Raw genomic sequence first — 12,527 nt, 5'->3', positions numbered from 1 at the left:
AAAAAGACCAACAGTTGGTGCACTGGTGCTTTATTTCTACGCCCTGATTGGGCAGTGAGTTGAGATCTGTCTCATGGTGCCAAGGTGGAGCTTAGATGAGATACACCAATAGTGAGTCTCATGAGAGGGCTGTGCATGTACTGATAAGACTGGAGTTACATACATGTGTTTTCACTCTCTGCTCTGCTGTGATGCTGATGTTTTCCATACGTGAAGATTTGGTAAGTGACAATTTTAAGAGTTTATTGTAAAAAAAAAAAAAGTATTAAATGCAGAAAGTGGAACTGATGTTTGTGTTTAGAAGAGTTCAGCTCTCTGCTAACAGGTTACCACTGTGTTCAGGATTATTATTCTTATCAACATGTTACTCTTACAGTTTTATGCAAAACATTTTGTTTCTGTGCTGTTTACAGGTTGGATTGAGTGTGTTGAATAACATGAATGCATGGCTTGACTTGTAATGGAGTATTTCTATATTACTGTTGTTAGTTTAAGGATCTGAATGCTTCTTCATTCATTGGGAACAGCAGGTTGCTGCACATTAATGTATGAATAGAGGGAGGGAAGACGTGTGGTGCTCCCATTATCAAGCAAGTGACAGGAAAACATTAGTGGTCCTGTTCAGTATTTCAGGGGAACAACAGAAAAGCAGATCAGTCTCAACAGGTTTTGTTTTTACTCTGAACTCTGAATTCGAAAACTCTGTTTCACTGTTAGATGTTTTGCATTGACCTCGAGAAGTTTCTGCGTCCTTATCAGCACAAGAGTCAGGATGTGCGCATCAGTCGCAGTCTTTTTAATGTGCTTTGGGTTTTTTTAAAGTAATTTCAGGGTATAATGAGTTAGAATAATAACATAATCTTATGTTTCATTATCTAAACATCACAATAGACTAAATCTATAGCAGGTTGTAGCCCTTTTTAGTTTGTGGCCCAGGTAGTGGTCCACTTTGCCTCATGGTAAAGTCAGCTCCTGTCTTCACTGACACAACACTGACTTGTGGTCCAGGAGATAAGGGTTTATCTGCATGCCTGCAGACCTACACGGCCAGAGTTTGTTGCGTAGATACTGTGACTCAGCAGATAAACCTTCTTGGTGCTGGAGGTTAGCCCTGCTGACTGTTTTTAGTTCAGTGTCACTTTGAGTTCTCTGCCACCTGCAGGTGCAGCTAATCAGAATCAGATCCAAACTTCCCTGAACACATTACCAAAATCTCTAAACATAGACAGAAGACTTTTTTTTTTTTTTTTTTTTAGAACTTGTTTTTCATTACTTCCATTTATCAAGTGCAGTCACACAGTATGTCACAAAAATATTACAGTAAGATGCCACAGGTAAGTCTACAGAAAGGTTAACAGTCCATAGATATCTTCCACCCTAATCATAATGTGAGATGTTTATCCTAGCAGTATCACATACCAACATATTACATTTGGTTTCACATTGCAGATGACCATTGTCTTTAAAAAATACACAGAAGTGCATTTTTATACACTACAGTAGATTTTTGGGGGGAATGGAATATTTGCCTTCTTCGGTGGAGATTAGACACACACACACACACACACACACAAACACACTGCTAAATGTTATTATGTATTTTCTGACTTTTGAATTATTTTGCATATTCTTCTAATTGATATATTGATTTAATGTCACAATAACTGGACTAATGAAAGAGAATCAGCAGCATTTTCTTTCTGTGTTTCCTCCACAGCTGAAGCTACAAAGTCTCTGTGACTGGATGTGAATTCAGCAGTTGAACATCTTCCATGTAGTAGTGAGTGAGTGCATCAGTGCTATGGATCAGAGTGAGGACAGAGAGAAGGGAGTCCTCTTTAAAAGCTCTCTGTGTGGGGAACATGACAGCCAGACCAAAGCTCAGAGGTGAGATGAGGATCTCTAACTGTCCATCACTGTTCTCCACTCACATCACTCCACCATCATTATTCACACTCACTGTCACATCTGACACTCAACCACTGAATAATAAGTCACAATAACTCAGAATGAACTACTAACTTTGTGAGTTAACAAAGAGCTCAACCACTGATTAGTCAACTAATCAACTAAGATGAGACAGCATCTTTCATCAGATGATGTTTTGATGAACAGGAGAACGTTTCTCATCCACTGTCTTCTTACTGATTTTCATTCTGCTTCTAAAACTTCAGCTGCTGACAGTCTGCTCAAAATTCATCCTTTTAATCTATTTAACTTGTTAATTGTTTGTTTGTATCAGGATGCAGCAGCAGAGAGCAGACTCTCCTGAACCCAGCTGTGTGTCCATGAAGAGTGATGACTCTATGGATCATCCTATTAACATTAAAGATGGACAACCTGCTGATGGAAGGTAAGAATTTAAAACTGAAGTTAGTTATTATCTGATCCACAGTGTACACCTGTGCAACAGTCACATGTCAAAGACTTCAGTGTTACAAGGCAAGGCAGCTTTATTTATATAGCACATTTCATACACAATGGCAACTCAATGTGCTTTATATAAAACAAACATTTAACAGTAAGAATTGGAAACAAAAAACATAAAAACATACGATTTGAAAAAATAAAAATAAAACCCAATAATAGTAAAAACATGAACCCCCCTCCCCCCCATTAATAATAATAAAAAACAAAGTACAGAAAATAGAATAAGAATAGAGCATTAAATATGAGGTTGCAGCATAAAATAATGATTTGCTTTAAAATCATTAAAGGGACATAGAGTGCAAATAAAAGATTACAATGTAGGCTAAAGTGCTTTAAAAGAGCTCAATCATAAGCACAGGAGAAGAGAAATGTTTTTAACCTGGATGTAAAAAATGATTTCACTTCTGCTGGTAGTTTGTTCCAGTTGTGTAAAAGCTGCTTCACCATGTTTAGTTTGAACTCTGGGCTCAACTATCTGACCTGAGTCAGTAGATCTCAGAGCTCTGGGCTCAACTATCTGACCTGAGTCAGTAGATCTCAGAGCTCTGGGCTCAACTATCTGACCTGAGTCAGTAGATCTCAGAGCTCTACTGGGTTTATATTCTACTAACATGTCATTCATGTATTCTGAACCTAAACCATTCAGTGATTTGTAGACCAGTAGTATAAGACACCAACATGGTCACTATATCAATATGTGTGTGTAACTTTGAAAGCATCACATCAATAATCAGAGCAGCAGCTAACTTGGATGTGTCTGTCTTTGCTAACTTCAAAGATGGACCCTGCTGAGCAAAGGTCAGAATATTGATCTCAGGATTGATAAACTGAGTGAACAGATTTATAACTGACAGAAAGGATTGTTAGACACAAGAATGTTTTTCATTGAAAGACGGAAAAAAAATGTAAAATGTCTCATTAAAGACAGATCAAACAGAGATCATTGATTCTGATTCTGCTCATCAATTCGGGTTATTATCAATTCCCAGATTTGATTCCAACATGGTTTTAAAAAACAAAAATATTTTTGTTCTTTTAAGCATTTGCTTTTACTTTTATTGTTTCAATAAAATAAGTAAATCCAGAGTCTTTTAACTGAACATTCTTCTTTTGTTTTGAGTACGTTTCTCATCCACTGTCTTCTTACTAACACGGCCAGAGTTTGTTGCGTAGATACTGTGACTCTGCAGATAGACCTTCTTGGTGCTGGAGGTCAGACCTGCTGACTGTTTTTAGTTCAGTGTCACTTTGAGTTCTCTGCCACCTGCAGGTGCAGCTAATCAGGATCAGATCCAAACTTCCCTGAACACATTACCAAAATCTCTAAACATAGACAGAAGTGCATTTTTATACACTACAGTAGATTTTTGGGGGGAATGGAATATTTTCCTTCTTCAGTGGAGAGAGACAGTAAACACAGGGAGAGAGGGAGATGGTGGTATGACATGCAGCAAGGGTCCCACAGCTGGGAGTTCAACAGTTACTTTCACTTTCTGCTCCTCTGTGACGCAGATGTTTTCTCTGTGTGAAGTTTGGGAAGTGACAGTTTCACAGTTAGTTCAGCAAAAATCAGAAAGTGAAGCTGCTGTTTGAGCTCAGCTAACAGTTAGGATCATCAGTGCTGTGAAGGATTTAAAGGACCAAAACTAAATATATAAATAATTATATTATGAAATGCTTCAATATTTAAAAAACGTCAAATGATTAGATAACAAAAATATATTTATTCTTTTAAGCATTTGCTTAATAAAAGAATAAGTAAAGTCAGAGTATTTTAACTGAACATACTGCTTTTGTTTTGAGAACGTTTCTCATCCACTGTCTTCTTACTGATTTTCATTCTGCTTCTAAAAATTCAGCTGCTGACAGTCAAGTCGAAATGAATGTTTTTAAACTCTTTGATTTGTTAATTGTTTGTTTGTATCAGGATCCAGCAGCAGAGAGCAGACTCTCCTGAACCCAGCTGTGTGTCCATGAAGAGAAATGACTCTATGGATCGTCCTATTAACATTAAAGATGGACAACCTGCTGATGGAAGGTAAGAATTTAAAACTGAAGTTTGCAATTATCTGATCCGCAGTGTACACTTGTGCAACAGTCACATGTCAAAGAGTTCAGTGTTATGAGACACCAACATGGTCACTATATCAATATGTATGTGTAACTTTGAAAACATCACATCAATAATCAGAGCAGCAGCTAGCTTGGATGAGTGTGTTTTGAGCTAACTTCAAAGATGAAACCAGCGGGAAAAAGGAACAAAAGGAAAAGGAATGGATGGGAACAGGATCAGGGCATGAAACTGACATTTCGACTGGGGTTCAGTCCTGCATTAGTTTGGTGTTAACTAAAACATGATTTTTTAATTACTCTCTTATTTGTATGTTGTATGTATGTTTGGATGCAGCAGCAGAGAGCAGACTCTCCTGAACCCAGCTGTGTGTCCATGAAGAGTGATGACTCTATGGATCGTCCTATTATGTTTAAAGATGGACAACCTGCTGATGGAAGGTAAGAATTTAAAACTGAAGTTTGTTATTATCTGATCCACAGTGTACACTTACATGTCAAAGAGTTCAGTGTTATAAGACACCAACATGGAATAGTTCATTTATCTGTAGGGAGGTCACACATTAGCGATGTCTTTTTAATGTGCTTTGGGTTTTTTTAAAGTAATTTCAGGGTATAATGAGTTAGAATAGTAACATAATCTTATGTTTCATTATCTAAACATCACAATAGACAAAATCTATAGCAAGTTGGGGCCCTTTTTAGTTGGTGGCCCCAGGTAGTGGTCCACTTTGCCTCATGGTAAAGTCTGCTCCTGACTCCACTGACACAACACTGACTTGTGGTCCAGGAGATAAGGGTTTATCTGCATGCCTGCAGACCTACACAGCCAGAGTGTGTTGCGTAGATACTGTGACTCTGCAGATAGCCCTTCTTGGTCCTGCAGGTCAGCCCTGCTGACTGTTTTTAGTTCAGTGTCACTTTGAGTTCTCTGCCACCTGCAGGTGCATAGACAGAAGTGCATTTTCATACAGTAGATTTTTTGGGGGAATTGAATATTTTCCTTCTTCAGTGGAGAGAGACAGTAAACACAGGGAGAGAGGGAGATGGTGGTATGACATGCAGCAAGGGTCCCACAGTTGGGAGTTATTCTTTTAAGCATTTGCTTAATAAAAGAATAAGTAAATTCAGAGTCTTTTGACTGAACATACTGCTTTTGTTTTCACAACGTTTCTCATCCACTGTCTTTTTACTGATTTTCATTCTGCTTCTAAAGATTCAGCTGCTGACAGTCGAGTCAAAATTAATCTTTTTAAATTCTTTTAATTTGTTAATTGTTTGTTTGTATCAGGATCCAGCAGCAGAGAGCAGACTCTCCTGAACCCAGCTGTGTGTCCATGAAGAGTGATGACTCTATGGATCATCCTATTAGGTTTAAAGATGGACAACCTGCTGATGGAAGGTAAGACTAAGTTTGTTATTATCTGATCCGCAGTGTACACTTGTGCAACAGTCCCATGTCAAAGATTTCAGTGTTATGAGACACCAACATGGTCACTATATCAATATGTGTGTGTAACTTTGAAAACATTACATCAATAATCAGAGCAGCAGCTAGCTTGGATGTGTCTGTCTTGAGCTAACTTCAAAGATGGACCCTGCTGAGCAACATGTGAGCAGTAGTAAACTGGGTGACAACGTGATAACTTGCAGCATAATGCATATAATCCAATAATGATTACATAACATCTTTAATAAACTGTGCACAGATTTGAGTCATTAAATGTTCTTAAATGTGATGTTTTCTCCACAGAGTTCAGCAGCAGACCTCAGAGGTTCCCAGTGATCAGTCTGCACAGCAGCATCAAACACACCTGGACTCCATATTTATGGTGTGTACATGTACAAACTCACCTTTTACTATTAACTCCATCAACCACAGATGAAATACTAAAGTAGCATTCAGGTCCTAACAGTGTCCATGCTGCTCTGATTAGACCAGCAGGCCTTTAGACTGATACATGAAACACATGTTGTGTTCTACCAGTTTAAATGACATGTTCACTTTACCTTTCTGTTCCAGCTGCTGGAGGAGAACATCGTCACTTTTGTGAAGAACGAGCTGAAGAGAGTCCAGAGGGGTCTGAGTTCAGATTGCCCAGAATGCTTAGAGAGTCAGTGTGAGGATGAGGAGGTGTTGGACAGTGAGGAGGAAGAGCAGAGGAGGAGCAGCAGAGAGGCATTTCTGAAGATCGCAGTGCACTTCCTGAGGAGAATGAAGCAGGAGGAGCTGGCTGAGCGTCTGCAGAGCAGTAAGAGGATTTTAACAGATTTAACATGATAGACAAGAAATGGAGGCAACATGGGAGAGGTTTATATTTCAAACTCTGCTGTAAATATGCTGCACACATCTGCATCAGATCAGAGGCTGTTTGTCCTCCACTGATGAGCTGAATAAAACTAATGGAGGAAAAACTACACAGACACACTTGCATGTTCAGATTTCTAGACTTTCTGTAGGATCCACTCACTGATTTCATTTGTTGTTTGTTCATTCAGGAAATCCTGCTACAAAGTGTCGACGTAAACTCAAGTCTAACCTGCAGAAGAAGTTCCAGGTTCTGTTTGAGGGGATCGCTAAAGCAGGAAACCCAAACCTTCTGAATCAGATCTACACAGAACTCTACATCACAGAAGGAGGGACTGCAGAGGTCAATGATGAACATGAGGTCAGACAGATTGAAACAGCATTCAGGAAAACAGACAGACCAGAAACAACAATCAGACAAGAAGACATCTTTAAAGCTTCACCTGGAAGAGATGAACCAATCAGAACAGTGGTGACAAAGGGAGTGGCTGGCATTGGGAAAACTGTCTTAACACAGAAGTTCACTCTGGACTGGGCTGAAGACAAAGCCAACCAGGACATAGACTTCACATTTCCATTCACTTTCAGAGAGCTGAATGTGCTGAAAGAGAAAAAGTACAGTTTGGTGGAACTTGTTCATCACTTCTTTCCTGAAACCAAAGAAGCAGGAATCTGCAGGTTTGAAGAGTTCCAGGTTGTGTTCATCTTTGACGGTTTGGATGAGTGTCGACTTCCTCTGGACTTCCACAACAATGAGTTTCTGTCTGATGTTACAGAGTCCACCTCAGTGGATGTGCTGCTGACAAACCTCATCAGGGGGAAACTGCTTCCCTCTGCTCGCCTCTGGATAACCACACGACCTGCAGCCGCCAATCAGATCCCTCCTGAGTGTGTTGACATGGTGACAGAGGTCAGAGGGTTCACTGACCCACAGAAGGAGGAGTACTTCGGGAAGAGATTCAGAGATGAGGAGCAGGCCAGCACCATCATCTCCCACATTAAGACATCACGAAGCCTCTACATCATGTGCCACATCCCAGTCTTCTGCTGGATCACGGCTACAGTTCTGGAGGATGTGTCGAAAAGCAGAGAGAGAGGAGAGCTGCCCAAGACCCTGACTGAGATGTACATCCACTTCCTGGTGATTCAGTCCAAACTGAAGAACATCAAGTATGATGGAGGAGTTGAGACAGATCCACACTGGAGTCCAGAGAGCAGGAAGATGATTGAGTCTCTGGGGAAACTGGCTTTTGAGCAGCTACAGAAAGGCAACCTGATCTTCTATGAATCAGACCTGACAGAGTGTGGCATCGATATCAGAGCAGCCTCAGTGTACTCAGGAGTGTTCACACAGGTCTTTAAAGAGGAGAGAGGGCTGTACCAGGACAAGGTGTTCTGCTTCGTCCATCTGAGTGTTCAGGAGTTTCTGGCTGCTCTTCATGTCCATCTGACATTCATCAACTCTGGAGTCAATCTGCTGGCAGAAGAACAAACAACATCCCAGAAGTCTGAAACTAAACAAGAATCTGCAGAAACACATCTATACCAGAGTGCTGTAGACGAGGCCTTGAAGAGTCCAAATGGACACCTGGACTTGTTCCTCCGCTTCCTCCTGGGTTTTTCACTGCAGACCAATCAGAGTCTTCTACGAGGCCTGCTAATACAGACAGGAAGTAGCTCACAGACCAATCAGGAAACAATCGAGTATATCAAAAAGAAGATCAGTGAGAATCTGTCTGCAGAGAGAAGCATCAATCTGTTCCACTGTCTGAATGAACTGAATGATCGTTCTCTAGTGGAGGAGATCCAACAGTACCTGAGATCAGGAAGTCTCTCCACACATAAACTGTCTCCTGCTCAGTGGTCAGCTCTCGTCTTCATCTTACTGTCATCAGAAAAAGATCTGCATGTGTTTGACCTGAAGAAATACTCTGCTTCAGAGGAGGTTCTTCTGAGGCTGCTGCCAGTGGTCAAAGCCTCCAACAAAGCTCTGTAGGTGCACACAGAACTATCCAGTGTTTTTTCTTTTGACACGTAAGAAAACTAATGTTTTGAATTGTTTTCTTTTGTGCTGATTCTTCTCCAGGTTGAGTGTCTGTAACCTCTCAGAGAGAAGCTGTGAATCTTTGTCCTCAGTTCTCAGCTCCCAGTCCTCCAGTCTGAGTGAGCTGGACCTGAGTAACAACAACCTGCAGGATTCAGGAGTGAAGATACTGTCTGCTGGACTGGAGAGTCCAGATTGCAGACTGGAAACTCTCAGGTCATTTTTATTACCATGAATTTAAAGCATAATTTTGGCTTTCCCACAGTTTGTAATTTACATGAACAGTTTTTGATGAAATGTCAAGTATATACAGTTAGTCAAACACATGTGAGTTGGGATATATGTTTCTTTAATTGAATCATAAAGACTCAATGTTAAAAAAGTCATTTAAAATATAATGGAAATAATAACAGAAATATAGAACACAGAATTATAAACATGTCCTTAACACGCAGTTGAACATACAAAGCAGATCTGCTCCTCAGGAAATGTTGTACATGAATTTTTTTACATTTAACATTTTTCTCTGAAAATATTGTGAATTAAATGTTTGAATATGGAATGAATTGAACTCAGAAATATGACAGAAGACTTTAAATTGGCTAATGAAATTACTGCAATCACAGAGTCAACAGTATTGGAATTAAATATATGAACATCCATACAACTTCAGTAAATTCTACTAAATCTTTTTACTATTTTTACACATGCTGTTGAACAATGATTTACTTTGAAGGTATTTCTTCTGCCAAACTAAAAAAACAGAATGCCACCAGATTACACTCTGAGCTTTAGCAGTTGCAGCCTCCAGCAGGAACATCATTTCTCTCCTATTACTAACCTAAAATGTATCTGCATGACACCAACATACAGCAGGGGGCGCTGAGTGCCAGAGAAGCTTTTTAAGTCCATTAAATCAACTGTTGTGTGTGTTCAGTCTGTCAGGATGTCTGATCACAGAGGAAGGCTGTGCTTCTCTGGCCTCAGCTCTGAGCCACAACCCCTCCCATCTGAGAGAGCTGGACCTGAGCTACAATCATCCAGGAGACTCAGGAGAGAAGCTTCTGACTGCTGGACTGGAGGATCCACACTGGAGACTGGACACTCTCAAGTATGGACAGATGGATAAACACTCTAATAATTGAGGGACTCTGATTCATATTTTATGGTGGATATAAGTGAAGGTGTATGATGTTTTTTGTTTTCATTGTCCCTTCCTCCAGGTTGGACCATGGTGGACCACAGAGCCTGAAACCTGGTCTGAGGAAATGTGAGTGTGATTTCAGTTTGATTCATGAGAGCACAGCTGCACATGCTGCACTAGATTGCTGTATTTTTGGGATTAAATACAAGGATGAGTTTTATTCAGGATTGAGCTTCTGTTTTTCTATCATTGTGGCTAATAAATGTTCAAACACCTGAAATGTTGACAAACACTAAAAACTGATCAGTGATGACAGTCATCCAACAAAAGTAATAAATACATTTTTATGAATTGTGGAGGCAACAGGAATTTAACTTTGCTTCTCCTGAGTCTTTCAGTCAGTGAATTTTGTTGCCTTCAGGTGCTGCTCATAAGCTCTTACTTCACAAGTTTGACTGAAAGAAGTCATGTTCCTCATTCTCTGGATGTTAGTGTGTCTGGAAAATTAGGGTTAAATGTTTTAAGGCTTTCTGCCAGTTTTTCAGTTGTAGATGTGACCCTATTGGACCCTATTTTCATAGGCACCAGTTTGGTGTCTTGGTAAATCTCCATGTGTCACAGTGGGAGGAGAGGCTCAGTATGGGGTTTGGTGATGCCAACCCAGCAGCACACAGCAGTCTTGGTGCCAACGAGTGTGCCTCTCACTGTCCACTGCTTGCCTTCTCAGAGCAGGTCAAAAGCTTATGTTCCATCTAATTTTGTTACTTTATTTGGTGAAGGCACACACATATAAACCTTTCTGAAATCACACAAATGCTTTGTCTTGAAACTTTCCAGATATTTTTTTAATCCTGGTGATACTGACAAAATGAAATAAATACAGACATAAATACATAAATGAATAAGATACTAATGATTCCTACCACACTATCTGCCATCCACAACAGCTAGCATAATGTATGGACGGCCTTTACTTTACCCTGGTGATTCTCTGTATAAACATTTGAAAGCAGCAGGTATTTGTTCCATCTGCAGTCTATATTTTAATGATTCTTTCCCATTGTTAATGCACAATTATACATGCAGATCCACTGATTAAACTGTGTGGAACCATCAGCAAACTGTTGCAAAATAACCACAGAAACCTCCATTCTGATGTGTCCATGAAACTTAATTAATTATGATCAATTATTCTATACAGTTTTAATGCAAACAACAGGCCAGACCACAGTGTTGCCTGGGGCTCCATATTTGTAGAGAGATTGTTCGGGTGTGTGTTATTTTAAAATCAGGATGATGGTTAATTTTGCATTTAGGTAAAACGATCAAATTGAAAGGATTTAAACTTTAAAAATAATTTGGGAAATTCATTTAATAGTACATCATAAATACTACATACACTACATAGGTTTTTTTTTTTTAAAGTATATTTTTTCGGGCTTTTTTTGCCTTTAATGTACGGACAGTATAGATAGACAGGAAACAGGAGGCAGAGAGAGGGGGAATGCCACGCAGGATAAGACCACTTGGCTCGGGATTCGAACCGGGGTCGCCTGCAACGAGGACTGTAACCTCAACACATGGGGCGGGTGCTCTACCCGCTGAGCTAAGCTCAACCCCCACTACATAGGTATTTAACTGTAGGCGATTATAGTGATGTGACAGAAGTGAATTCTATTTACAAAATGTCATCGTCTGCTCCTGCTAGTATATTTTAGCTGCTGTATTCAAAGTTGACTTAATCTGCATTTCCAAAACATTCAGTCACATGCAATGACTTTTATTAAACTGACTGCTCAGTTTTCATAGAGATGGTTTAAGTTTGAATGCTTTAATTGTGTCTTGTTTTCTCCATCAGACGCCTGTGAACTGGAGCTGGATCCAAACACAACAAACAGAAAACTCAAACTGTCTGACAACAACATGAAGGTGACACATGTGGAGGAGGATCAGTCATATCCTGATCATCCAGACAGATTTGACTTCTGTCCTCAGCTGCTGTGTAGAAATGATCTGATTGGTCGTTGTTACTGGGAGGTTGAGTGCAGAGGAAGACTTTCTGTATCAGTGACTTACAGAGGAATCAGCAGGAAAGGAGACAGTGATTACTGTGTGTTTGGAAGAAATCATCAGTCCTGGAGTCTGGACTGCTCTGATAATAGTGGTTACACTGTCTGGCACAATAAGACAGGAACATCCATCTCCTCCTCCTCTGTCTCTGACAGAGTAGCAGTGTATGTGGACTGTCCTGCTGGCACTCTGTCCTTCTACAGAGTCTCCTCTGACACACTGATCCACCTCCACACCTTCAACACCACGTTCACTCAGCCTCTGTATGCTGGGTTTAGAATCTGGTCTGGTTCAATGTCTCTGTGTCCTCTGTAGGAGGGAGAGTCTCTCCTTTGTACAGGCACTCTGCTGACTGAATATCAGCAGAAGCAGTGAGAGAAGTCCTCCTCAGGGCAAGATGGATGTACTTCATTACTTTTTTAATGCTAATCTGATATGAGCCAAAACATGTATAATAATGG

The 12,527-nt window shown here is 40.1% G+C and overlaps 1 protein-coding gene and 1 long non-coding RNA gene across 2 annotated transcripts; both read left to right on the top strand.

Annotated features, from left to right (window-relative positions):
• Window positions 1–176: 176 nt before the first annotated feature.
• On the top strand, window positions 177–2,348 carry LOC128355338 (uncharacterized). The gene is made up of 3 exons (XR_008321127.1): window positions 177–221; window positions 1,718–1,887; window positions 2,243–2,348. It is a non-coding gene; the product is annotated as an uncharacterized LOC128355338 (long non-coding RNA).
• Window positions 2,349–8,929: 6,581 nt separating this feature from the next.
• Window positions 8,930–12,527, top strand: LOC128355244 (neoverrucotoxin subunit beta-like). The gene is made up of 4 exons (XM_053315496.1): window positions 8,930–9,068; window positions 9,790–9,963; window positions 10,076–10,122; window positions 11,855–12,527. Exon 4 carries the CDS (start codon window positions 11,920–11,922, stop codon window positions 12,379–12,381), a length of 462 nt encoding a protein of 153 aa, XP_053171471.1. The 5' UTR covers window positions 8,930–9,068; window positions 9,790–9,963; window positions 10,076–10,122; window positions 11,855–11,919; the 3' UTR covers window positions 12,382–12,527.

Source organism: Scomber japonicus, chromosome 1, assembly GCF_027409825.1.
Source record: "Scomber japonicus isolate fScoJap1 chromosome 1, fScoJap1.pri, whole genome shotgun sequence".
Classification (NCBI taxonomy): domain Eukaryota; kingdom Metazoa; phylum Chordata; class Actinopteri; order Scombriformes; family Scombridae; genus Scomber; species Scomber japonicus.
The sequence above is the reverse complement of the archived record's forward strand: the minus strand, read 5'-3'. Positions and strand labels throughout refer to the sequence as shown.

Coding starts and splice junctions, on each gene's coding strand:
- LOC128355244 (XM_053315496.1), top strand. CDS start 11,920: ATGAAGGTGACACATGTGGAGGAGGATCAGTCATATCCTGATCATCCA.